The sequence below is a fragment of the Zonotrichia albicollis genome, assembly GCF_047830755.1.
Source record: "Zonotrichia albicollis isolate bZonAlb1 chromosome Z unlocalized genomic scaffold, bZonAlb1.hap1 SUPER_Z_unloc_1, whole genome shotgun sequence".
In the NCBI taxonomy this organism is placed as follows: Eukaryota; Metazoa; Chordata; class Aves; order Passeriformes; family Passerellidae; genus Zonotrichia; species Zonotrichia albicollis.
The window spans coordinates 427,525-453,901 of NW_027428339.1; the positions used below are offsets into that span (position 1 = coordinate 427,525).

General features: G+C 47.9%; 2 protein-coding genes across 10 annotated transcripts in view; one reads left to right on the forward strand and one right to left on the reverse strand.

The window, feature by feature from the left end:
- LOC102073785 (NEDD4 like E3 ubiquitin protein ligase) overlaps positions 1-22,975 on the forward strand; it is a 61,468-nt gene extending 38,493 nt beyond the window's left edge. For 3 of the 9 annotated variants that reach the window (XM_074533785.1, XM_074533788.1, XM_026798426.2), the window contains 27 exons: positions 1,227-1,277; positions 2,467-2,528; positions 2,645-2,747; positions 2,937-3,100; positions 3,993-4,125; positions 4,625-4,801; positions 5,232-5,306; positions 6,655-6,714; positions 8,252-8,383; positions 8,826-8,945; positions 9,550-9,747; positions 10,144-10,221; positions 10,567-10,621; positions 10,711-10,767; positions 14,445-14,503; positions 15,361-15,426; positions 15,893-16,122; positions 16,722-16,843; positions 17,520-17,590; positions 17,693-17,788; positions 18,794-18,867; positions 19,813-19,873; positions 20,172-20,231; positions 20,663-20,770; positions 21,086-21,182; positions 21,445-21,517; positions 22,476-22,975. In XM_074533785.1, coding sequence (XP_074389886.1) covers positions 1,227-1,277; positions 2,467-2,528; positions 2,645-2,747; positions 2,937-3,100; positions 3,993-4,125; positions 4,625-4,801; positions 5,232-5,306; positions 6,655-6,714; positions 8,252-8,383; positions 8,826-8,945; positions 9,550-9,747; positions 10,144-10,221; positions 10,567-10,621; positions 10,711-10,767; positions 14,445-14,503; positions 15,361-15,426; positions 15,893-16,122; positions 16,722-16,843; positions 17,520-17,590; positions 17,693-17,788; positions 18,794-18,867; positions 19,813-19,873; positions 20,172-20,231; positions 20,663-20,770; positions 21,086-21,182; positions 21,445-21,517; positions 22,476-22,578 — 2,685 coding nt within the window. In that variant the 3' untranslated portion in view covers positions 22,579-22,975. The remainder of the gene's footprint in view (positions 1-1,226; positions 1,278-2,466; positions 2,529-2,644; positions 2,748-2,936; positions 3,101-3,992; positions 4,126-4,624; positions 4,802-5,231; positions 5,307-6,654; positions 6,715-8,251; positions 8,384-8,825; positions 8,946-9,549; positions 9,748-10,143; positions 10,222-10,566; positions 10,622-10,710; positions 10,768-14,444; positions 14,504-15,360; positions 15,427-15,892; positions 16,123-16,721; positions 16,844-17,519; positions 17,591-17,692; positions 17,789-18,793; positions 18,868-19,812; positions 19,874-20,171; positions 20,232-20,662; positions 20,771-21,085; positions 21,183-21,444; positions 21,518-22,475) is intronic. The other 6 variants (XM_074533786.1, XM_026798427.2, XM_074533787.1 and 3 more) reach the window with 4 other exon arrangements.
- A 45-nt stretch (positions 22,976-23,020) lies between these two features.
- LOC113460394 (uncharacterized) lies at positions 23,021-25,788 on the reverse strand. The gene is made up of 3 exons (XM_074533799.1): positions 24,856-25,788; positions 24,159-24,241; positions 23,021-24,077 (listed from the first exon to the last, which is right to left on the reverse strand). The coding sequence occupies exons 1-3, from the start codon at positions 25,786-25,788 to the stop codon at positions 24,041-24,043; spliced, it is 1,053 nt and encodes a 350-aa protein (XP_074389900.1). The 3' UTR covers positions 23,021-24,040.
- Between the last annotated feature and the right edge of the window lie 589 nt (positions 25,789-26,377).

The following is a 26,377-nucleotide window of genomic DNA, read 5'->3' on the forward strand; positions in this document are numbered from 1 at the left end:
AGCCCTAGTTCTGGCAAAGGTGACCATATGCATGCAGAATTAGATGAGGAAGTGGTTCTGCTTACAGAGCTGGCTGGGACTGAGGGGTTTCCAGTTCCACTGTAAGCTACAAGCATATTTTGTTGGATCGGGTTCTTTGAGGCTGTTTCTAACCTACCTGAGCATTTCCTGTATCCACGAGTTGTATTTTTCTTGAGCTAAAAGCTGCAAGAAGAGATGTAGCAATAGGTGTGTATTTTCTTCAGAGTACTTGTTACTGGAGTGACTGTACTGAAGCAGGAGGTGGCGAGTACTTGGGATTTGCCATGCTGATTTCCTAAAAATGGGGCATGCTACCAGGTTTTTCTAGTATTTGCTAGGAAGTAGATTAACAGTCAAAATTCTGTAATGAAAAATCTACTCCCTATTTTTTACTTGAAATTGGAAAAACCACAGTCTCCTTAGTGCTTTTTGTGTTTTTCTGTAGCATCCAGCACAGCAGGATGTGTCCATTCTGTGGGGATCACAAAACGTCATCCTATCTTTGTAGTAGAAACAGAATTCTTATGAGGTTATCATATAAAATATGAATTTTAATATTAAACTTAATGCTCTGCTATGAGAAATATGTAAACTTGGCTGTGCAGCAGCAGCATGCACTTCCTGGCATTCCATGCATAGCACGGTTATAAATAGGCAGCAGGTTATTTGGGAATCACTGGGGCTGATATCTGGTGTCACAAACAGTATCTGAAGAGAAGCTGCCTTCCCTGGGGTTTGGAAGAACACAAGTGCTTGATGGTGACAGTTCCTGCCCCAGTGAGCCCCAAGTGTCCCTCGAGGCAGGGCCCCAAGTGCTGGATTCACCCTGCTGCCTGGGGTGCTCCCACCGTGGGCAGGTGTAGCACTGGCAGTCCATCACGGAAGGCTTGGGCCTTTCCTTCAGCAGGAAACCACCTGGGGCTCCTCAGTGCTGGGGGGGCTCTGGGTTGGTTTGATGGCTCCCCCAGCAGAATGTGTCAGCACCACCACACGTGCTGTGGGCTCACAAACCTGTTTGGAGTGTCACGAGAAATACCGTGCTAAGATAAATGAATTACAACAACAAATAATGGGCAACGATAAGGGGGTAGAAACCAGGGTTCCTAAAATAATGGTACTCAGCCATCTTTATTTTTGTCTCATTGTGACTAGATGGATAGTTATTATTTTTGCTTTTCTGATGTAAGTTTGTTTTTGTGTGACAGACCCGAGACGACTTCCTGGGCCAGGTGGATGTGCCGCTCAGTCACCTCCCGGTAAGCACCAGATCTCTGCAAACCCCTGGGGCTGTGTCCTTGCTCTTAAAGCCGGTGCTCCCAGCAGAGCCTAAAATAAACTGTTGTGGGCAACCTGGCCTCACCTGTGCAGGGACAGGGATGCACTTTCTGTGCAAAAAAAGCCTCATGAGAGCAGGTTTGCTTCAGCAAATGCATGAAAAGCCAAAAGGCTGCCAGAACTATGTCATCTGTTTGTTATTTTAGCTGCAACTGAATTCTTTGCCAACAGTTGGAGTTCAATAGCAATCAATTGAAAGTAATTTGACACAGGGTTTGAATCATTTTATTGTCAATAGACATTTGAGGTGTTTGGTTTGAAGGTAGTAATGTTTGTTTCTGTTTCTTAATTAATGGAGGAATTCAGAGTAAAGCTGGTTCTGTAATTCTGTAAAGTTGTCTGGTTTCCCCCCAGCAGCCAGGATTCTGCATGGGCTGTAAAATTAGATGCTAAATTAAGTGCAACTTCTATTTATAGATTCATAAATAAGAATAAATATATATGTGTATGTGTATACGGTGATTGCATTAGCCTTGGTACAAACACTTCTGATATTATGTACTGTTTTGGATGACTAACATTGGCTGAATGTAGCTCATATTTTTTAAATGTTGTGCATGTTAATCTTAACATGTCAGTTGAGCATAACTGGCTTTTTGTGTCCAATTTTGACCTCTTGCTATTGATGGATGTTATTGTAGGAGAAAAATTGTAACAACTTGCACTGTGATGCTTGTTTAGAATGTGTCTGTTATGGTTGATCTAGAGCATCTCTGAGCAGCGTGTCTCTGGCAGAGAAAGCGGACACTGGGTCAGGCACTGAAAGGAGAGGCTGTGTGGGGTTTGGCTGCCAAGTGTAACACAGCTCATGCTTTAAGTTTAGAGTAAGGCTCCCCAGACAATCAGCAGGGGAAGTGTGTGTATGGATTCATCATCCTTTTCCCTTGGCATCTGAAATTCCTAGTTCTGTGCCCACAGCAGCTGTGTGCTTGCACATGTGAAGGATGTGTCTTACTTGGTAAGAAAGCTGAAATTCTCAAGGAATAGAAAGTTTTCAAGATTCCAAGCTTTAGGAATGATGTAATCTGTCAGCCTGATGTGTGAATGTTCTTTATATGGCTGGACTTGTGAGCAAGCCCATTAATTTGCTATTTTCTCCACTGCTCACAGACTGAAGACCCAACCATGGAGAGGCCGTACACATTTAAGGATTTCCTCCTCAGACCAAGAAGGTGAGAGGAAGGACCTTTAAAACATTTGAGGACTTTAAAGCCTTTCTTACTTCATGATTTTTTTATTTGCAATTATTTAAGTGTTCTTAAATGCAATGTACTTCCTTGTCTTGTAGCCACAAATCTCGTGTGAAGGGTTTCTTGAGACTGAAGATGGCGTATATGCCCAAAAATGGTGGCCAAGAGGAAGAAAATAGTGATCAGAGGGATGACTCTGAGGTAAGGCTGAATCCTCAAGGAAGGATTCCAGAAAACTTGTAGAGTCAGCTGCACTTGAAGGATAAAGCCCTGGAAACAGAGTTGGCACCTTTGGAGATCCCTGTTCAACAGACCGCTGGGGATTTAGCTCTTTTCTCATTGAAATGAGGTGCACACTGTAACCACAGAGTCTTTTCCTTCCTTCCTAAGCACGGCTGGGACGTGGTGGATTCCAGCGATGCTGCGTCTCGGCAGGAGGAGCTGCCGCCTCCCCCGCTGCCCCCTGGCTGGGAGGAGAAGGTGGACAACCTGGGGAGAACCTACTACGTGAACCACAACAACAGGAGCACCCAGTGGCACCGGCCCAGCCTCATGTAAGCAGCTGGGGCTGGGGGGATGGAGAGCCAGGCTGGGGCTCGAGGCACAAAGGAAAGCGTGCTTTGTTTGTGCCTGAAAGAGACCTTGCTGGCCCCCAGCAGATCACAGAGACACAGAGTATTCTGGGAAATGCCAGGAGCTCTGGGATGCCAGGGAAGGCAGTGCATTAACAAACCACCCTAGAATATTAGGAGACAGATAAGGAATTTTTCAGTGAGTAATTTGACAGGAGGAAATTCCTTTGTTTATAGAGACTGTTGAAGAGGTAAGGAAAAAAGTCAACTCAACTAAATTTAAATGAAGTTGAACACATTGGCTTTGAGGAGATCCTGGTTATTACTCTGTGAATAGGCTTCATTCCCAGGATGTGCAGTCAGAGACTTCTGTGGCAATATCTTCTCAAGATTAGCTTTAGAAAGCTGTGGCAAGCTTACATTTTACAGAGTGAAGAACTGACAGTGTTAGGAGTTATAGTGAGATCATGTATTTAACCTGCACTGCCAAGGCCGCTGCTAAACCATGTCCAAGGAAGTGCTGGATCCCCCCTGCACTGGGCACATTCATGGTTGGGCTCCACAGAGTGCTGGGTCATCTTGTCTAGGCCATGGTTTCCCTGCCAGCAGAGGTTGAACCAGATGACCCCTGAGGTCCTTCCCAACCTGATGTTCTGTGATATTTGTGAAGTGCTTCCAGTTTGATTTTCTTTCAACTGAGGGATTAAACAGTCTCCTAATTATGAAGCTTGATACATGCATGAATGATGATTTTTATAATCGAAAGCATTACCAAGGTTTTGAAGGCAGTGGACAAAATGGGGGGCTTAGTTTAACTTGGATTATTTCCTTGCTCTCTCTTTGCTCCTTCCCATGCTGGGTTCCCCCCCTGCAGCGACGTGGGCTCCGAGTCAGATAACAACATCAGACAGATAAACCAAGAGGCAGCTCACAGGCGCTTCCGCTCTCGGCGCCACATCAGCGAGGATTTGGAGCCAGAGCCTGCGGAGAGTGGAGACATTCCTGAGGTAAGCCCAAGCCTTGGGCTTGAGGAGCTGACTAACCTTTGAGCTGCTGTGCTTCTCACATGGGAGCTGCACAGAAAGTCGTGGTTTTACACGGTGTTTGTGGACATTGCTTGGGAAGATGCCAGCAGCACAAAGACAGTGCAGCCAGAGGCACACTGCCAGGCTCCTGTGCAGCTGCAGCTGCCTGCTGGCCTATGGGCAGCACTGAGTCCCATGTCAGTGCTGGGAGAAACATTTATCATTCCAAATTGCTGGTCTTGCATACACTGATAGAAACACTTTCATATTCTGCTCTAAACAACAGTGGAATAAATGATAAAAAAAGGGAAGTGGACTGGCTGTAGCTGCCCTGTGCTTTAGCTTTCTGTAGTGCCTTGATTTAGGGTGAAGAGAAGGTGTTGTTTGTGTGTTGGGCACAGCGAGATGATCACACAGAAGGCAAAGGGAAAGAAGACTTGGTCTGTATAAAATCTGAACTTAGTTTCTTCTCTTTTGTTAGCCTTGGGAAACCATTTCAGAGGAGGCAAGTGCCAGTGGGGATTCCTTGAGCTTGTCACTGCCACCCCCTCCTGCATCTCCGGTGTCCCGGACCAGTCCTCAGGAGCTGTCTGAGGAGCTGAGCAGAAGGCTCCAGGTCACTCCTGATTCCAATGGGGAACAACTCGGCTCTTTGATTGTACGTAACTTGTCATCTGAAATGTGGGCTTGGGTTGAGAACTGCAGTTTTGATAGCACCCACTGGTTTTACTGCAGATGTGTCAGTGCTGTGTTTTCCTGAACACTGCTCAGCCCTGGAGTGCCCAGCTGGACTGGTGGGAGGAATTACACTGTAGTGTCAGACATGATGTGTGTCTGCTTTTTAGGGGGGGTTTGTTTCTAGTTCACAGTCTTGGGAAAAGACACAACCAATTCAAAAGTTAGCAGCAAAGAGGAAGATTGAAACAGATTTTTTTGTTTTTAAGAAATACCATACATTTTTAAATCAATTAATTTTTAAGACTTTGAGCTCTCAGAGGTTAGTACCTGTAATTACTGAATTTTCTGAATAAACATCATGTTTTGAGACACCCTAACGTGGAGACATCTTTCTGTTTTTTTCCTTGCAGCAAAGAGAACCTTCGTCACGACTGAGGTCCTGCAGTGTGACAGACGCAGTCGCTGAGCAGTCCCAGTTATCCCTGGTAAGCCAGAGCTCCTTCCTTTTTGGGTGGATTCTCTCATTCTGAATAACACCTTGCCTTGGGCCAGCTCCAGCCAGGCACCGAGGTGGGCATCTGATTGTCCCAAACCAAATTGATGTGAGCTTAAAAAGGAGGACATTCCTGAGACAGAAAAATGTTTGGGGACTGAGCAAGTCACCCTCTCCTCAGTTGTTTACCATGGAAATTTAGGCTACTGCACTCCTGTGTGCACTCAGTGGAGAAACTCCTCCAAGGGAGGAGAGGACAGGAGAGCCAGCTCTACCTGGAACTGGAGCAGCCACAGGACTGATAGCAGACATATTTCTGTGGGCCATAAATTGATTTTGTATGCAATCTATAAATCTCTCTAAAATCTTAAAGGATTGGTGTTTTGCCTGGTTGTAGTGAAAAGGAGGCAACTTCTGCAGGTTTATTTAAGGAGATTTTTCAAACACTAAAAGATACAAAGATGTTTTGTAAACAAAGCTTCTCCTATCAGAACCATGCACACTGTGCTGCAGCTGACAGAACGTGGTGCCTCTCCTGCAGCCCACGTGCAGGGCTTGCAGAGGTGGCAGATTTGTTCTCTCTGCCCCTCTCAGCAGTAGGTACAGAGACCACCTAAAATAGGAGTGTGCAGTGTGTGCTTTTGAATAAAACTGGTCAGATTGCAAAAGAATCTTTCAAAAGATCATACTTCTCTTCCAAGAGTTTTTTATTCATTTTTAAAAGTTATAAATATGTCCCATGTGAATGTGCAAATAGAAAACCTGTGCATACAAAGAAGTTTGGTGTGTCTGTCGCTTGTTCTCTCTGCTGCTCTTGGGCGAACATTTCCAGAAACCACAGAGGTTTTCTCTTGGCTGTAGCAGCACTTTAGTGTAGCTGAGGCACTGGGACTGTCCCTGGCTGTGGGCACAGTCCCAGTGCAGCTCTGTGCCTGGCTGCAGCAGGAACAGGGGCTGCTGGGCTGCTTTCGTGCTGTGTTTGGCATGCTGGGGCCAGGGGCCGGGCCTGGGCTGGGGACAAAGAGAGGGGCCTTGCTCCTGCTTCTTGAGGGACACCACTGAGCATTGCCCTAAACATCACCCTACCTGAGCTTAACCACATTTCATCCTTCCTGAGCTAATGATCGTTCCTCTTCTGGCAACTGAGTACGCGTTCTTCCTAAATGCAGTGCTCCTCTGGGATTCTGCCTTGGTAACCATGACTGATGATTTTCAGATTTGCTGTTACCATCTAACTGCTCTCTCTTGGCAAATGTGTCCAATGCCTTGCTCCTAAAGATGTGACAGTAACCTGTGACCTTCTTCAGTAAATCTGTGTAACTTTAATTATCATTTAACAGCAGAATGGTCCCTCTAGGAGAGCTCGTTCTTCAACTGTCACAGGGGGAGAGGAGCCAACGGTAATAAAACTCTTTATCAAGCACTATCTCTGGATAAAATGGGGAAACATTTAGGTCTTGTACAATGAGGAACTTGAAAAAAAAAAAGCAGCCATGTGTTGAATGAAATACAGCTATTGAATGAAAACTTAAATATTTTTGTCCCAAATTTTCTCAACATTTCTCAAAACACTGCAATTGTACTCAAATACTGGCATGGTTTAGGGACTTGGATGTGACATTGAATTATGACAAAGCTGTGCACTAAGTAAATGCCTTGGGCTCCTGAAAGCTACAATAGCTAATTCTTTTAGGTACTGGAAGCTGCAGTGATTAGAGACATCAAATCATTGTACATGTAGCTGTGTTTGCATCTTGTGTCTTCTTGTCTTCCCATGACTCTCCTCCAGACTAATTCATTTTAATTCTTAAAGCTGGTCTTAATTTGAGAGCCTTGGGGGTACAGTGATATAGCACAGAGCTCTTAATGGTCTTACTGAATGCCAGTTTCATGTTCCAGCAGTTTCGCAGCAGTCCAAGACTGTAGTTTGATCATTCCATAACATTCTTGGTATGCTTTGCTGAAAGTGTAATACAAGGAAAGTGGGTTTAATCTATATTGAAGTTTATTCTAATTATATATGTTGAACCTTTAACCTAATTAACTGCATTATCTTGCTGAAGCAAGGAATGTAGTGGGGAGGAAGAGGATGTGTCCTGGATTTCAACAGGAGCCTTTTGCCTTGTTTCATGGCAAAAGCCCAGAGCTTGTAGTGCCTCAGCCTCTGAATTAGGCAGGTCTTTCATCCCCCTTGGTTCCAGTTCCTAGCTCGTGTCTATGAGCTCGTGCTGGGGTGTTTTGGGGACAGGACGGACACGAGAGAACGTCAGCCACACACAGGGACAGTTCCTGTGGGCAGCAGGACAGGACCCTTCCCTTGCCTGGATGCTTCTCTTGGAACAGGGAGCTTGTGGAGCTTTTGCTAAAGGTTTCTGTCCTGCTGAAGTTGAGGCTTCAGTTTGGGCTTATCTGGTGTCTTTGGGACACAGAAGCCCTGAGTGCAGCATTTGTGACAGAGCAAAATGATTAACGTTCTAATCCCTCAGTAGTTTCTGGCAACTGAATCAAGATACCCTGGGGTAATGAAGAGAGCAGGACTTGGGTGATCCAGACTCTATGGTTTTTTAACTCTTACTTTGCCATCCTGATAAAAGGAAGAAACCTCAGCCTTTTAAGGAAAACTCACTCATAGAGTTCCTTTTTGTCATTATGTGTAACAAAATAGAATGTTTGAGGGCATATAAACTTGTCTGTTTGCTGAATCTGTGTCAAACTGACCCAAAAGATCTCTTGGGAGAAAAAAAATTATTTGATTCAAAGGCACATGATAAAGAGCCTGAATTAAATTAAATCAGAAACTGGATTTTTCCATATGGTTGTTGTGATTAAGAAGAGTGTAAGTTAACAAGTTGCTTTTCTTTTTACAAGCAAGACTTTAAAATGTGAAGTTTTTTATCTATTATAAAATAAGAATGCCATGATTTCTTGCCTGAGCAGCCTTCTGTGGCTTACGTGCACACCACGCCGGGCTTGCCTTCAGGCTGGGAGGAGCGCAAGGACGCCAAGGGCCGGACCTACTACGTCAACCACAACAACCGGACCACAACGTGGACACGGCCCATCATGCAGGTACCCTGCTCTTCCTGGGAGCCAGCACTTGGCTTGCCCGAGGGGCATTCAGCTGGGGCAGCTTCCAGAAAGCTGAAATTGAAAGGAAATATCCTAGTCATTGTCATGACAATACAGATGAGTCATAAAAAGCTGCAATAATTTGGGATGTTTTTGGTTAAGGCACAGGGTTAAGGTGATTGCTGCAAGAGAAGGAATTTGCAGAGATGCAGAAGGGCTCTTAAAAGGAGGCAAATGTGTCCTTTGGATTAAATGTGAAAGTTGGCTCGAGCCATTAATAGAGCTGTAAGCTCTGGGCCCTTCCAGTGGAATTACATGAAATACCCTTTTTTAAGGAAATGTGGTTCAGGACAGTAGCGATGATAACAATGCCATCAGTTTTATCGTGAGCTGCCTGTGGGCAGTGTTTGTGACGTTTGTGACCTGGCCTTGCTCCGCACAGCTCGCCGAGGACGGCATGGTGGGGCCGGGCACGAGCAGCAGCAACCACCTGAGCGAGCCGCAGATCCGGCGGCCCCGCAGCCTGAGCTCGCCCACCGTCACCCTGTCAGCGCCGCTCGAGGTGAGCCCCGGCCGCTCCCGCACCCACGCTCCTCCCTGCATCGCTCCCGGGCGTCTTCCCAAGTGCTGGCCACTGATGGTCACTGCCACGTGCCTAAGGAACGGCTGAAGGGCTCCCTACGCAGTCAAAGCCTGTGCGTGTTTGACTTGTGGCAGTGTGCTTCAAACTCTTGTCTCAGCTACTCATGGCTGTGCTCAAGAGAGCCAGTTCTTCAGATTTCCTCTTAATGCTTAAGAGTTTGAAGAGCTGTGGCTCACACAGCCTTGCACTTACAGGCTTTCTAGTAAATGAGGTGTATTGCCCCCTTTTCCTTGGCAAAATGAAATGTGGACACATCCAGGGCAGGTGCAGAGGAAGGCAGAGTCAGGTGTAAATACTGGGGACATTGTTAGTGCAGAGAAAGGCACGGAATGTCCTTTACAGCAAAGGACTGGGCATGTTAGAAGGCTCAGATAGAGGTAATTAAGTTGTAGTAAATCGGTCCCAGTATTTAATTGTGGTTTTAATTCCATGAGGAATGAAAAGCTATTTGCTGCGAAGCCAGGTGAGGTTGGTTTTGCAGCCCCAAGTGCCGTGTGTGCAATGTTCTGTTTGCTCTCCGCAGGGCATGAAGGACTCTCCGGTGCGCAGGGCGGTGAAGGACACCCTGTCCAACCCCCAGTCCCCACAGCCGTCCCCCTACAACTCCCCCAAGCCCCAGCACAAGGGGGCCCAGAGCTTCCTGCCCCCGGGCTGGGAGATGCGCATCGCCCCCAACGGCCGCCCCTTCTTCATCGACCACAACACCAAGACCACCACCTGGGTAAGGGCGCTCAGCCCAGGCCCTGGGCCACGGTCCCACCTCTGTCTCCTGCTGCATGCCCCTGTTCCAGCAGGGCACCTCTCTTTGTGTTTTAAAGAGGCAAAAAATGTGCCTGTGGTTGTAAAAGCAGTTGTAGAAGAGTGCAGGCATCCTAAGAACAGGCCTGTGGGTTTAGAGCATATCCCTGAATATAGCACACATTTAATGGAGTCATCACCTTTGTTTATTCAGCACTGGAAAAGTCATTGCACTGTAGAAATGCTAATAAGGCATGTTTTGGTTTATTCTCCAAAAAGAAAAGAATCACTGTAACATAGAAGGATTTCCAGAGTCTGTGCTTGACTTTGTAGATCTGCCTTGATCTGTCGGATTTACAGTTGCATACCTGTGTTCCAGGAGGATCCACGGCTGAAGTTTCCGGTGCATTTGAGATCCAAAGCGTCTCTGAACCCCAACGATTTGGGCCCTCTTCCTGTAAGTGATGCTGTGCCTGTGTTCTAACCTACACCTCCTGTGCCAGGGCTGTGCTCCATTCTGGGCACGGGTTGCTGCAGCTCTTCTTGGAGCCTCTGGTGCCCTGGGGCTCACTCAGGCCCCCATATTCCCTGCACAGGATGCAATCACCTGTGTAAGAGCTAGGCCTGAGTCTGCCTGCATTTGTGGCCTTGCTGTTATCCATCTGGTCACTGGGGGTTTCCTACTTCATAGACATCTTTGAGACAAGTCCAGTAGGTGTGAGCAATGCATGCTTCAGGCTGTGTGACACTGACACTATTTCACTTATTCTCTCTTTTCTTTGTTTTTATTTCCCATTTCCAGCCTGGCTGGGAGGAAAGAATACACCTGGATGGAAGAACATTTTATATAGACCATAGTAAGTAAGCACTCAGGTACTAGAGCAAATAGACAAAGGGAGGTACTAAGTATTGAAGTGAAAGCTTTGTGATTTTACTCTTCATTTAGGAAGCCAGGTGTTGATATGTGGAGACATTGATACCAGAGACTTAGTGCCCTCCTACGGTACTGTACATTCACTGGAAGCTTGCTTTAATTGGCTCATCAAGCTTTGTCCCTCTCTGACTTGTGAAGCATTAACATTTCCTCTCTGTGGTTTATTTTGTTCTTGTTGATATTTTGGATTTGTTGTTGTTGTTGTTGATGATCCCATGGCTTATTTGCACTTAATAAATTAAAATATAAACTAGGAATAGAAAATAAGATGAGAAAAGATCCTGTAGCCACAGCTCCACATATAGGCAGTGGAGCAATTAGCACTGAGAAGTACTTTCCTCTGCTTTCAGGTCTGTGGCAGTGCTGATTCTGATCTTATTTCCTATTTAGAGCATGTGAAACTGCACCAGCCCATTAATACTCTCCAGTTCTGTTAGTGGAGTTTTAGTGTAAGTGATGTTTCATTGTAGATTTGTCTTCCTAGAGCATCTCAGAACTGCTGTGTGAGTTTTGTTGGTGTTTGGAAACCAAGCAGCCCACAAAGGCTGGGCTGGGTCTTCTTATGATGAGACATTTCTTCACAGCCATAGCTAACTCTCATAACCATCAAAGGAGTGTGCACAGAGTTCAAACCTAAACTTACCCATGCTTGACAGAATTAGGTTTGTCCCTCAGTATCACTGACTCCCACGCTTATCCTTAGAGGTGACAATATTAAGTCATGATTAAAAGACTGCTTTTAAAGTAATACCAGTTTTGAAATGGTGTAAATACTTTTAACTAAACATTAGAAATAACACACTTGATAAGCGTCTGATGGACCTCTCTTCCAAACCTTGGTACAGAGTTATTATCCTTTATCCCTTCTGTAATTGTTTTTCCCAACAGAGATCTGGAAATATAACTATGGCAAATGATTCTAAACTGCTGCCACTAAGGAGTCACAGGATAAATCTGTCCCATTTAAAACACCTGTGTAACTGCTGAGCCTCCCAATGTCTTAAAACTCTTTAATTTTTCAGTCTCCTAAAGCTATTTGAGCATATGTTAGTCTCTAAAATGGAATGTTAAAGTCATACATTAATTAGAATTCCTCAGATAATTTGTTAGGAAGCAAAATTTATGTGCATCTGAATTCTCCCTCTAGTCTCTTTTGATCTGAGTGGATTTAGCTTCTTATATAGCATTTTTCACACAAGTTCAGGGAAGCTTTTGGTAATGCTGCCTGTTTGTAGCAGATGTCCCTTTGGTCCCAGCCTGGTGCCTGAGCACTGCTGTGGTGGCTGGGCTGGGGGCCTGGAGGGAGGGCCAGGGGCTGTGCCACTGCCAGGACACAGAACCAGCAGGACAAGGGTGGCAGAGTCAGCTGCTGCTCACGTCCTGCTTCCCTGCTGCGTTTGTACCTCTGCTGCATAGTTCTCCAGCGCTGCTTGTCCTGGTTTTGAGATGTTTTCCTCATCCCTGGAAGAACGTGCCAAAGTGCCCTGCAGCCAGCACAGCCCCTGTGCTGTGCCCAGGAGCACTGAGCACTGATGCAGCACCCCGGGCTGGGTGTGACAGTGAACACCTCTCCCTGGCTCTCTGGTGGCCTCCCTCGGACACACTGGTGTTCCCTGTTCCCTGCACACTGCTGCCATTCCTGGCAGCCTCCCAGGAATGTGCTGTCTGCCTGTTGCAAGGGATCACAAGGGAAAACAACCATTTTCTGAAGCCGTGGTTCGTGGGCAGGGAGGATGGATACAGAGTGGGCTCCCCTCAGAGTCTGTCCACATGCACCTGCACATGGTGATATTCACAATATGCATCAGTGATTTACACAAGGAATTAGGAGGGAGTGCTCCTTAGTTCAGCAGGAAGCAGCAGGGCAGGAGAGGGGAGAGGGGCTCACTGGAATGGGATGGGGAGTCAGGGTGCATCTGCAAATGGCCACTGCAGTGTGCAGGAAGAGGCTGTGGAAGGAGAATTGCAAAGGGTTACTCAGAATGGGAGTAATTAGCAGAATTCGGGTTGAAAAGGGCATGAAAAATACCATCACCTGGTCATGAGCTATCTCACCCTGTGATGTATTGACAGGAGTGCCTAAATCCAACCTGGAGTGACCCTTCTGATGCCATCAGTGCTGGGAATGTCTGGCTGTGGGAGTTCTGTGTCTGGCAGGGGTCCCAAACTTCAGGGAAATAGTGGCCCCATTGCAAAAGGCAGGGAGAAGAGGGAATCCTCAAAGGCCCGAGAGTCTGTTTTATGGCAGAGAATTGTATTGGTGGGAAGACTCAAATTTTTGAAATTTTTGAAAATGTTCTTCAAAAAGAATGAGTTTGTTATTCATGTCCACTTGGGACAGGACAGAGAATCCTGAGCTACAGTTCCAGGTGAAGTGGTTCATGCCAGACCCTTGTAGCCCTGGAAAACCATTTTTAGTGTGGAGTCCCTGTAAGACTGAAGAGAAGGTTAGACTGAGATTCGTTGGTGTCAGCGCACACCCTGAAGTGCAGAGAGCAAAGAGCTGACACACTGTCAGTCATTTCCACTTGAGTTACCTCTGATTCCACAGAAAACTGGCACTGTGGCTTGTGGCTGCTGGTGTCGAGAAGGTGACCAGAGGACTTTGTAGAAGGGAATTCCAGTGTAGGGGTTGAAAAGAGAAAGGGCGGGGCTGGGTGTCCAGCTTGGCAGCAGCTCTGCTCCATGCAGCTCTGGGGTTTCTGGAGCTCAGGCTGGCAGCCCTGCAGCATTCCCCTAAGTGAGAAATAGCTTCAGTGTGTGAAGGGAAATGAAATAGTATTTTACTATTAAATTAACTAATAGATCAAATGCCTTGAAATGTGCTTGCAATCATGTAGAATTTTCTCCAGTTAACATTTGCTGAATGACACCTTTCAGATCCCAGTCCCTCTTAAACCAACTTGGGATGCAAACTTACAGGGCTTTTCCAGTTCCAGAGACGTGGAAAATGCAACCTTGATTCCTTATACCCAGTTCCTAGCCCAGAGCAGTGTCTGTAACAAACAGAAGGATGGCAGGCCAAGGTGGCCAACACCTCGCCCTTGCAGGTGGCACCTGGGATGGGTTTGGAGCATTGTCTTATTGTTGCAACACCATTGTTTTGTTGTGATTCTGTCGTGTTCAGAATCCTGGGAGGAGCAGCTGTCTGGAGGCAGGGAAGGGGAGTCCCAGCGTGGTCCTGTAGAACCTTTCCTGTCACCCTCCTGGTGCTCTTCAAAGCTGTAGATGGAAAGAACTGGGCTGTGGTGTGCCCCTGCCAGCATCTCCATTGGTCATAACTGGGTGATTTTCTTGCACCAAACCAGACAGTTCTGCCTCCCTTTACCCTCTCATTAAATCAGAGCCTAGGAAAAATGTTATTCCCTCCAAATCTACAAGTATGATACTTCAGCTGTCTATGCAAAATTTCCCAAGTAACCTAGGGTGTCATTGCCAGAAGTTGTGGGTTCCTTTACCTGTTGGGCTGTGCATCTCCAATCCTAGCCCATGTTCAAATGAACATGTTCACTCACTCCTGCAGATGATGCCATCAAAGCAGTGCAGGTTCCCTGGGTTTTGGGGTAGTTCTGTGTTTTTGAGTGAATGTTTTCAACTAAACAGTGTGTTGGAGCTGGGGAGGGTGGGGAGACACAAGCCTTTGCTAACCCTGACAGACCTGAGCAGTGCTAGGGAGGAAAAAACCAACAGAAATTCACAGTGTGGTACCAGAGAAGCCATGGGATCCTTTCTTTTGTTATTTGCAGATAATAAAATTACCCAGTGGGAAGACCCCAGACTGCAGAACCCAGCCATCACGGGCCCAGTAAGTACTGCTTCCATGAAATATCCTGACTGGGTACAGCTGCAACAGCAGCAGGCCCTGCCTGCTCCCCACATCAGGAGCTCTGACAGTCCACATCCGAAGCTGGAAAAAGCTGGGAATGACACACCAAGCTCTGGGCAGTCCCCCAGATTGTCCAGGGTTTGGGGATGGTCATGCTCATTCTGCACAAGTCCTTGGGACTTTTAAGAGTTTCAGGACACAGCAGATGAGCCTGCCGCAGGGTTAAATTCCAATTGCTTAGTAATAATATCAATAATAGTCACTTTGCTTTTGGAGGGATTTACTCATTTATCAGGCATTTAAAACTGGAGATCCTCACACACAGCACTGTGCAGGTTGCTGACAGGCCTCTCCCCAGAAATGCTGAGCATAAATGAGAGAGACTGTTTGAGAAAGTTTGTTTGAAGGAAATGAAATTATCATGGTCCCCTTGAGCAACTGACAGTGGTTTGTTTGTTGGTTTTAAGAGAAAGCAGGAGCGAATCAATTTCACAGAGGCACTAAGGATTCATCTGAATGCTTTCAAGATATTTCTGGTGCCATGACAAACAGAATTCCTTAAATTGCATTTCACATAGTGTTTAAATAAAGGAAACACGTAGGAATATTATTAAATGGCTGTAGTAAAGTCATATTAACATCAGTAAAATGATCAGAGTAAAATGATGTCATTTTGTGGGATTTTTAAATCCCTCCTGGCTGCTGTGCCTCATGGGTGGGTTCAGGGGAGCCCATAGCACAGTGTGTGGGCTGTTCATCCCTTTTGAGTGCTGCGGGGTATCAGAGTGCTGAGCAGCAGGAATGACAATGACACGTCCTCCCACTGCTCCCAACAGGCGGTGCCGTACTCCAGGGAGTTCAAGCAGAAATACGACTATTTCCGCAAGAAGCTAAAGAAACCTGTGAGTAGAACCAGCTCGGGGCTGCAGGACACACCTGCCAGCTTACTCCATTGTGCTGCTCACCAGGGGCTCAAGCAGGAGCCAAAAACATGAAGCAAAGTTTGAATTTGATGGGTTTCTCAACAAAAAGCTTTTCTAAGTCTTTAAGACTCACATTTTTCTAGATAAATGCAAATGCCCTTAAAATAGAGCACAGTCAATGTTTCTTCTTTTTTGTTTTGTTTGTTTGATACTTTTCTTGTCATTTTCATCAAATATGTACCATAGAAATCTGCAGCACTGTTCTGGAACTGGCCCAGTTTGCCCCATGCTCTCAGCCTGGGGACTGGGAGAGCACTGGGAAATAAAACCGTGGGGTACTGGAGCACCAGGTTTCTGAGCTGGCACTGGGCTGTTGGCAACCAGAAATTTGCCCAAAGACTTATTTCTTGAGACTAACAAGGGTAATCTAATCTTCTTTCAACAGGCTGACATACCCAACAGATTTGAGATGAAATTACACAGAAATAACATTTTTGAGGAGTCCTACAGAAGAATCATGTCTGTGAAGAGACCTGATGTACTAAAAGCCAGGCTCTGGATTGAATTTGAGTCAGAAAAAGGACTTGACTATGGAGGTGTGGCCAGAGAATGGTTTTTTCTCTTGTCCAAGGAGATGTTTAACCCTTACTATGGTCTCTTTGAATACTCAGCAACGTAAGTGTCCGTTAAATATTTGTACTTTCAAGGGATACACTTTACATTTTGCATAAGAGGCAAAGTTGCTGTGGGCAGAAGTAGCTGCTCCTTCCCGGGGTGCCCTGTTCCTGCTGCCCTTCAGAGAGCCTCTGGAGCTCTCCTTGAGAACCCAGAAAATATTTCCATTGCTCAGACAATATCCAGAGCAGCAAAAGTGCAGGTTTTGAGGCCAGTAATGGTGAAGGGACCAATGTCAGAGAAGAGCCCAGAGCTCCAGCACTGCTGTAGAGCAAGCTCAGAGTGCAGCTGCTCGTTGGCACAGCAGCAGCCTCCCAGCAGTGTAAAGTGGGGGCTGCCCAGCTGTAAAATCTTGGAGCATTGCGTTAGTGCAGGGGGAGAGGGCATCTCTTGCTCCCAGTGGGTTTGGGTGGCTGCTGGGGCAGCCCTTCAGCCCTCAGTGGCTCCGTGATGGCACGGACTGGAAAGGACTCGGACACAGCCCCATGGCGCTGTGGAAGGGACATGCCACCAAGCACAAGTCATTTATTAACATAGCTGAGTATGTGCTGATTTAAAGACTTGGTTCTTTAGCTATTTTTTTTCTTTCCCCAAAAAAGGGACAACTATACACTTCAGATTAATCCTAATTCAGGTCTCTGTAACGAAGACCATCTGTCGTACTTCACGTTCATTGGCCGGGTGGCCGGCCTGGCCGTGTACCACGGGAAGCTGCTGGACGGTGAGTGCTGCTCTGCTGCTGCTGCACTGGGCTTTGGGGAAGGAAATGCACCAGCTTGGGAGCCCTGGGGACGGCCTGGGACTGGCACTGTTGAGACTTAAATGGTGATTCACACAATTACAGTGCCTTACTCAACAAGTGGGTTTCGTACAAAGTTTTGCTCCATTCTCCACTCAAGTTAAAACTCCAGAACCAGCATGAGCACTGTCCCTCAAGGAAAAGCATGGAATTTGTATCAGTCATTTCCATGAAAACCTGCAGCCAAACCAGGGGGGTCAAATGCAGCATATTTTGATATGTAAAATTACTGCTGAAGGATTTAATTACAATTTCTGCTGCATTTTGAAGTCTCACACCAGGCAGACATTACTGATCAGATTTTCCTGAGCCCTGGTGCAGAAGAGGAAACGGAGGAATCCTGAGCAGAGGAAGCTCAGCAGCCTGGTTCTCAGGCAGCTCCTTGGGGAGAGGAGCAGTGATTTTAAATGGGATAGTGTGCCCTGAGCTCAGTTCCCCAGCTCTCTCTGCCATTAATGTTAGGGTGGTCACTGGAGTGTGGTAGTTAGTGGATAATTGTAGAAACTGAAGTGCCAGGGGTGGTGCCCTCAAGCAGTGGTACCTCTATGGAATGTGCAGGTGCAGGGCAGGGCAGGTAACGCTCTCCTCTCTCTCACAGGCTTCTTCATCAGACCTTTCTATAAGATGATGCTGGGCAAGCCCATAACGCTGAAGGACATGGAATCAGTGGTAAGACCCCATTTAACCCTTGCCAGGTCTCACAGGCCATGGGTTTCTACAGCTCTGCACTAATTGCCCATTTTCAAACTGCCTAATTGTGATCTGTCCTAGGATAGTGAATACTACAACTCTCTGAAGTGGATCCTGGAAAATGACCCTACAGAGCTGGATCTCATGTTCTGCATAGACGAGGAAAACTTTGGACAGGTATGTAAAGGTTATTTACATCTTAGAACTGGCTCTTGCCAACAAGTACCTCATGCACTGCTCAGCCTTCACCTGGCTGTGTTCCCAGCTGGGACTGGGGGTGCCACATTCCCACCAGGGAGCTGTGCCATCTCTGGGACAAGCTGGAAATGCAGCTGAGTTAAACACTTGCAATGAGGAGGAATAAAGCTGTCCCACAGTCCAGCTGGGACACGGTGCAAGCCCAGGGACTGCTTGGCTTCTGAGGTCAAGGGTGTTCTCAGAGGAGAGGGGCACAGTGATGCCAGGGAGGTGCTCTCTGTCCTGCCTGTCACAGGGGCAGCTGGTATGACAGGGGGAAGCTGCCAGCTTTAAAAGGGTCACAGTCAATGGGTGACTTTTGCCATTACAAATGAAAATGTTGTAGACATTAAATTAATTTGCTTAGAGACTTTTATGACCTTTTTTAGTGTCTGCACTTTGTTTACTTCTGAGACCTTGGTCCTACGACTGGACCTGGGGACTATAGGGCTTTTTATAAAAACTTACTTCAGCAATTCAAACTATGCACTCAGTGTCCTGTCAAACACATTCTGATCCACTTTTCAGTGTGTACTGCCTTTCTCCTGAAGCAACATAAGGTTATGGAGTACATGGAGAACTAGGGAGAGTATTGAAGCCACATGATAGAGAGGTTTTGTAATACACTGGTTGGCTTTGGCAGTTTCAATATGTGATTTAGCCTCTTTTATTATAAAAACTATTACAATTTTGTACATGTAAAGTACGTACTTAGTGGTTATATAAATATATAATTTTGTTATTATAAATAATATTATTACTAAATGGCCAGCCTTTCTCTGCCAGTTTTCTGTTCTGTTGTGCAAGATTGTTCAAAAGTGTAAATCAATTTACTAATGATTTCCTGATACTGCTTGTAAAATGCTGCTCGGGGAGAGTGGGTTCTGGGAGAAAGTCCCAAATGTCCTCAAATAACAGGAGGTTTTTTGGTCTTGTGAAATGCAGACATATCAAGTGGACCTGAAGCCCAATGGGTCCGAAATCATGGTAACAAATGAAAACAAGAGGGAATACATTGAGTAAGTATGGTTATGGAGCATGCCTGGGGGGGAGAAAGAGCAGGTGTACTTACAATTGACCCTGCTGCAGTTCCTGTCCTTTGTGCTGCACAAGAGCATCCGATATTGCTGGAAAAAAAAACAACTTACTGTTAATCGTTGGTTATATCCAGTAAGAACAAAGGGTAAATGAAATTCCATGCTTTGTTCTCCTGGAATTCCCCCCTATGGAAACGTGCATCTCCAACGTCTGGCTTGAGTTCACATGTGCCAGAAGGTGCTCTCCAGCCTGACCTTCATCCCACTGTCCTCCTCTGCCAGTCACAGACCAGAGCCAGGATTCCAGTGCCAGCATTCCTAGCAAACATTGGCCAAATCTGAAACTAGGTTTATTTTCAGCTTTCCCAGTTCAGCTTTACCAGGATGTAAAATGCTAAATTCACTTATACCTGCTGGCATTTTAAATCAGGGCCTTTTCCAAGGTGAAAGACATTAAAATTGATACATTCATGCAAATTGGGAATTCATTTCCAGTGCCTGGATCTGGACCAATTCCATGCCTGGAACTGATTTTTTGTGCCTGCACCTGTGAGGTGTTTGTGCTGTGGGTGACTGGTAATGAAAGCAAGGTGTCCCTTTGACGCTGCAGTTTATTTCTTTATTTATAGGTGAGGTGCTGTCCTGACAGCTCTCCTCAGAGCTTGCAGACTTTGCTGGGAATTTTTAATCACTCAGTGCTCTGGAAGAATAAAATGTCTGCTCACTTAGGTACCTACAGGAGCGAAAATATTCCCACTGGGATTTGGTCATAGTCACTGGGGTTTTTGTTCGTTTCTTCAAAATTCCATCAGCCACCAGCCATTGTATTGGAACAGCTTATTGGTGAAAGCTGCTTAGTTAGCTGAACCTTGGCTGAGACCTGCTAACGAGTTTGTTTTCCTGATGGGGTTTTGTTTCTTTCTGCAGCCTGGTCATCCAGTGGCGGTTTGTCAACAGAGTGCAGAAACAAATGAATGCCTTTCTGGAGGTGAGGCTCTTTAGCTCCTTTCTTTCACCAAAGTAGGGATTTTTCTTCCAACACTGATTTCTTACCCACTGGTGTCTGTGAAAAGGGAGCAGGGAGCTTGCAGGGAATGCAAATAGAATACTTATGTTTATGATTTTTCAGTTTTATCTTGTGTGAGAATATATCATCTTTCCCTTATGAGAATAAGGGCATTCTCTTTCAAGTTTAATTATTTGAGCTTGAAGTAATTTGGTCATTGATGTTTTTAATTAGGATTTATGTGGAATGAGAGTTTTAACTTTGCTCTTTTTCTTTTTAGGGATTCACAGAGCTGCTTCCTATTGATCTGATTAAAATTTTCGATGAAAATGAACTGGAGGTGAGTCAATTTGGTGCCCCAAGCTGACAGTTCTGTGACAGATGCACCATGTTCTGGGCTCTTCAGTCATCCATCCCTCTCCCTACGGGAATGTGCAGACACAGCTCTCTTGTTCAGAGTTGGAAATTAGATGTTTCTTCCTAATTAATAAATGTACTCATGGCATGCAAAGAGCTGCACTAGGGAGGTGGGTGAGGGTGTGCCTCTGCAAGCCTGCAAGTAGCTTAGTGGGTAAGTGCCATGTGCCTCAGCCAGTCACATGTGAGTTGCTGTCCCATTGTGGCAGCGTGCAGCCCTTGTGCAGTGACTGGAGCACTCTGAAGAAGCTCTGTCTGTCCCCTGTGTGTGCACAAATGACTGGAGGTCAGAGTCCTGAGGGAGTGCAGGGAAGCACGCACTCCTTCACACCCCACCCTGGTGTTTCCCTGCAGTTACTGATGTGTGGCCTTGGCGATGTGGATGTCAACGACTGGAGACAACACACCATCTACAAAAACGGTTACTGCCCAAATCACCCTGTTATCCAGTGGTTCTGGAAGGTAAGACTGGCACCACCTCTGACTGGTCCTGTAAGCAAAAGTTACTGCCCTTTTTTGCAGTCATTTTTCTTCATGCAAACTGCTAAGAATGGGGAGTGTTGTGCTGGGGGCAGGAGCTGCTCCCCTCTCACTCAGGCGAGGGCAGGTGCAGCTCTTGCTAGAGCAGCTCCCAGATGGCACCTGGAGCAGAGACCATCCATTGTGTCCAGAGAGGTGGCTCATACAAAAGGAGATTGCTGCCGGCTTTGGGCTGCTCTTAGGGCCCATCCAGGCCAGGGCAGGAGGCCGAGGCTGACGGTGTCCATTTGCCAACAGGCTGTTCTGCTGATGGATGCTGAGAAACGGATCCGGCTCCTGCAGTTTGTGACTGGGACGTCACGCGTGCCTATGAACGGATTTGCTGAACTTTACGGTGAGCTGCTCGTGGCAATCCAGCCAGCCTCTGATGCACAAATGCTCATCTCTGAGCTGAGCTCCTTGGCATTATGCAAGCTCTGAAAACCGCTCACTGGGCTTGGAAAGAGAGAACCACATTCATGTTGCTTTAATGTACCTGTTACAGGTGAAGAATCCAGCCCACAATTGATGCCAGCATTTCACGTTAAAAATAATATTGAGGCAATGTCTGTAGTGTCCAGCAGTTTCTGTTTCATATGGTTTTCATTTTCACCCAGGTTCAAATGGTCCTCAGCTGTTTACAATAGAGCAGTGGGGAAGTCCTGATAAGCTGCCCCGGGCTCACACCTGGTAAGTCACCAAAGCATGAATTCCAGAGATGCTCCTGCCAAAAGGGCCATGCTGCTGACCATTCTCAGCTCTGCATCAAACAGCATTTAATTCTGCGGGTCCCCAGTGCCTTCACAAACTGAGAAACTGAAGGATAGTATTTTATTTCCCACATCCTAGTAAGTGGATGTAATGAACTACAGCGAGTCAGACATCACCAAACAGCCATAAAAAGCCCATAAATCATTGGAGAATTGAAAACAAATGTAAGATTATAAAATAATTTAACCCTGGTTTATAGATTTTGCAAACATTGAAAGCATCCAGTACAAATTTGTCTTGCTCTGTTACATTTCAGAAATGTGGCTTTTTAAAGAAAAATGGTGCTGAATAGACTGTCAGTACAGACTAGGGGATCTTTCTGTGAAACTAATAATTCTATAGAATAATGAGCTTAAATTACAAAAAAAAAAAAACCCTGAAAACAAAAGCACAAAACCTACCAAACACAAACAACAATACTACCCCAAACACATTCCAAAATCAACCCATCCTCTTTGGGTTCCAGTTGTCTGCTAGCTTTTTACCTTTAGAAGATTTACTCTTGGATGTTTAATCTTTTTCCCCTCCAGAGACCAAAGGATCTGTGCACTAAATCCAGAATATCTTTGCTGAGCTTCAAGAAATCAGTCCTTTGACAAAGATTGTTTTCCATCATCTAAATACAGTGAAGGGCTTTCTGTTGGCTTTTTTCCTGTCTGAAATGATTCTTACCAAATTCCTGCTTCCAGCTTTCCAAAGGAAGGCAGCACACAGTTACTGGAGAGCTCACCCTGGGCAGGTGTGAAGCATGCAGGGAACACTGTGGACCACAAGCTGTATTCCTAACCAAGACTCCTAATTATTTAATCTTTTCTAGTTCTTTAGAACTCTGTTTTCCCATAGATTATTTGAGTGACCCTTTGCTTGTCCCTTCCAGCTTTAACCGCCTAGACTTACCTCTGTATGAATCTTTCGAGGACCTGCGGGAGAAGCTCCTCATGGCCGTGGAGAATGCCCAAGGGTTTGAAGGGGTGGATTAACTTGGCAGCTGCCATTCCCTCTCCAAGCACGTTCTGCTGGCTTTGGCACCTGCCCGAGGGACTCGAGGGCTCGTGGCACAGCAGTTGCCCGGCGCTGGCTCTGGAGCAGAGCCCGGCAGCGCGGGGGCCGAGCCCGAGGCTGGGGCTGGCACCTGGGGTGGCCTTGCTGATGTTCCCCACCAGTTGTGAACTGATCACACCTCAGCAGGACTTACTCTATTTATGTTGTGCCTCTGTAGGCAAAGCCCTTAATAAATATTTTACACAATTTCTAATGGCAATGAACGGGATTAATCATTTTACAGGTATAGTATTACAACTCATGTTTACTTCTTAATTGATTTAAGCATTTTCAGATTTTATTTCATTACAATTAAATATCATATACTTGGAACAATGAGCATTTTTCTTAATTTCATACCAGACTTTTTTTCAAAGCACGTTGAGCCTTGTGTTCCTAAACCAGGACAGTAGGAGAAAGCTCTGTTGGAAGCTTTACCTCCACAGGCTGTCTCTCAAAAGCAACTCTTCATTAAGCACATCACTGTTGTTCTGTATCCAGAAGTATGGGCTGGATGTTGCATTTTTGTATAAGTACTAGAAGAGTGTCAAGGCACAGCAGAGCCCTGACGCAGCATGTCCAGATCTCCGTTCTACTGAAACTGCCGAGCTGTACATGTGCTACAAAGCATCTGGGCTGGGGCTGGCATTTAGCCTTTTAGGAGAACATGCTGAACCCTGTCATTCTCTCTGTACAGTGATCCGTTTTTCATCCTTTCTGCATTCCTGTTTGCAATGGAGGCATTCCAAATGAAATCTGGCACTCTGGAACACAGCTCTGTTCTGGCTCCTGTTTGTGTGCACTTGCTAATGAACCTAATTAACACGGGGGTTGTTCATTTCTAACAGCGCTGACTCTGAAGGCACTTTCTGTACCACCAGGAAGGCAGACCTGGTTTGAGCATAAAGTTAATGGGATTTACTCCTTCCCACTGCACATGGTGAATTTGGCTGCTGCTGTGTAAGAGAAAACCCCACCACCTCTAGACCGGAGCCTGCAGATGTGTTCCTCAGTAATTGTTTCTGTGATTTCTTTTTTACTTACAAAAACTTATTTAATATACACTGCTATCTAATTCATTTTGTTACCAATGACATGTTGCATGCCTAATCTATAATGTCTGAGTTGCATCTGTTTTCTGGCAGATTAAAGGTGACAGATTTGTGCTTGCCCCAGTGCAGTGACATGGTGACAGCACTGCTGGAGCAGGGCTGGTTCCACTGACCTGCAGCTCTGCCCCAGCCTGCTCCCCAGCATCCAAGCAAGATGACACCACTTGCCAAAACAAACTTTCACCTCACCGCCCACAGTTTTTGAGCCCTAGCCTTACCTGCGTGTCCAGCCTGCATCCAGCCACGCCGCGGAGCCTGGGATACGGCATCACCCAGCTGGAAAGAAGCCTCACTGCCAGTAGCGTTCAGCAGTTATGGTCCCAGTCCTGAGGAAGATTAGGGCAATACTTGAATGCAGTTCAAGATTCCTTCTCTATTAAATATGCTTCCTGACATTCCTGCCTGACCTTTTCCATCCGAGGAGTGAGTTGGAACACAAGACAGTGGCTGGCATCAGAGTAGGCAGGAATGCCGGACTGACTGCTTGGCTCTGGGGATAGAAGAGATAAATCCAGGTATTGCCACTGACCTGCACATTAAGCACAGCTGACTTTCGCGGAACCCCGGAGAGTCCCGGGAGGCAGGGCCCGAGCGGCATCAGGGGCGGGCCCGACACAGGTGCGCGGGGTGGGGCCGAGGTGATTTAAGCCCCGGACATCGCCGGGCGGCCGTTTACTCACTATGAGCGCGTGAGGGTAGCAGCTGCTTGTCCCGGCTTCCCAGGTGAGTCGTGGGGGCTTCGGCTTCCCCACCTCTCCCCCTCCTTCCCGTATTCCTCTTCTTTCTCCCCCTTCCCTCTGCCTCCAAAACCTCCGCGCCTTCCCCCCCACCTAGTCCTCCTTCCTTCTCCCCGTATTCCCCTTTTTCCTCCCCATTTTTCCCTTTCCTCGGCCCCCCAAAAACCACTGCTCCTCTCTCCCCTCTACAACTCCTTTCCTCGTATTCCCCTTTCTTCTCCCCCGTCCCTCTGCCCCCCCAGCCCTCCTTCCTTCTCCCTGTATTCCTTTTCTTCTGCCCCTTCCTCCCACGTCCCTCTCCCTCCAAACTTGGGTAGAGCGAGCCACAGAGAAAGCGGGGGAGAGGAAGGAGAGCATCAGGTCTCACCCGGCAGGTGTCGGATGAGCGGCCCGAGCGGGGCCCCGCTCTCACCCCGGGCGCGGTCGAGAGCGACAGAGGGGGACCGGCTCCTTCTGCCCGCGGCGCTCCAGCCCCGCTCGTTCCGGGGCGTCCCGCGGGGTGCGCTGCCTCGGGGGCCCGTGGCGGGCTCGCTGTCGCCGCAGAGGGAGCGGCGGGGCCGTCTCCGTGTGCAGCCCGCTGCCGGCCGCGATCCGGCGGCTGCTCCAGGGAAAAGCGCCGTCCTCCCGGCGGGCCCGGCAGCGGCACAGCCCCGGCGGGACCCCAGCCCCGCGCCGGCCGGAGCGGGTGCGGCAGCGCCGGGCTCAGTCCCAGCGCCCGTCCCGCCCGCGGCGATGCCGGTCCCGATCCCAGCCCCAATCCCGCCTCGATCGTCCGGCCCCGGGACTCACCGCCCGCCGAGCAAGAAGCGGCTCTGCCCAGCTTCCGCAGTAGGCACCGGCGGGACCAGGACCCGAATCCCCGGGCCCAGATCCCGGTCCTGGCCCCGCCAGAGCGCCTCGGGCTCCGCGCAGCGCCGGAAGCAGCCCCTGCTCCGAGTTTCCGTACAGCGCCGAGCGACGGTCCCGCCACACGCCGAGATGAGCATCCACCGCAGAAAGCGGGCCGGGCGCGGATCCGCCGGGATTTAGGGGCGCGGGCGGGGCGGGGCCCCGGGGGGCGGGGCCGGCACAGGTGCGGGGGGCGGGGCCCTGAGGGGCGGGGCCAGCACAGGTGCGGGGGGCGGGGCCCCGAGGGGCGGGGCCAGCACAGGTGTGGCGAGTTAGACGTGCACAGGTGAGCGGGCGGCTCAGAGCGGTTGCGAGGGGCGGGGCTTAGAGGATTTAAACCGCGGAGAGGGCCCGGCGGAGCCATTTGCTCCTCGGCGCTGGGTAAGTAAGGCTGCGGCCGGCCGGCCTCCATATTTCTTTCTCCTTTTATTTTTCTGCTGCGTTTCTTTTCTTTTTTTTCTCTGTTTCTCCTCTTTTGTATTTCTTTTCCTCTACACCTCTTCTTTCAACCCTCCCTTCCTCCCCTCCCCCACCCCCCACACCCACCCCCACCCCCCCCCCCAACACCCCCCCCCCTCCCTCTCCCCCCTAGCCCTCCCCTCCCTCCCCCCCTACGGCCGCCCCCCGCTCCCCCTCCCTACTGCCCTACCCTACCCTCCCTAACCGCTCCATCCTCTCCCCCCTTGCTTCTACCCGTCCTTCCCGCCCCAGCCGCCCTCCTCTCTGCCCCCTCTCCGTGCTCCCTTTCCCCCCCGCGGTCTCTCCCCACCTGCCTTCAGTCCTCCTTCTCCGTCCACTCTCCCTTCCCCCCCTACCCCAGCTCCACCTGCCCGCTTTCCATGATACCTTCTGCCCCACACCTTCCTCCTCCTTCCCTTCAACCTGCCTTCCATCCTTCCTTTCCTGTCTCCGCCCTGCCTTTCCCCCAGCCCTGGCCCCTGCTTCCCTGCACACCCCAGTCTCTCCGCACCTGCCCTCTCTCGACTAGCCCCTCTGCCCCA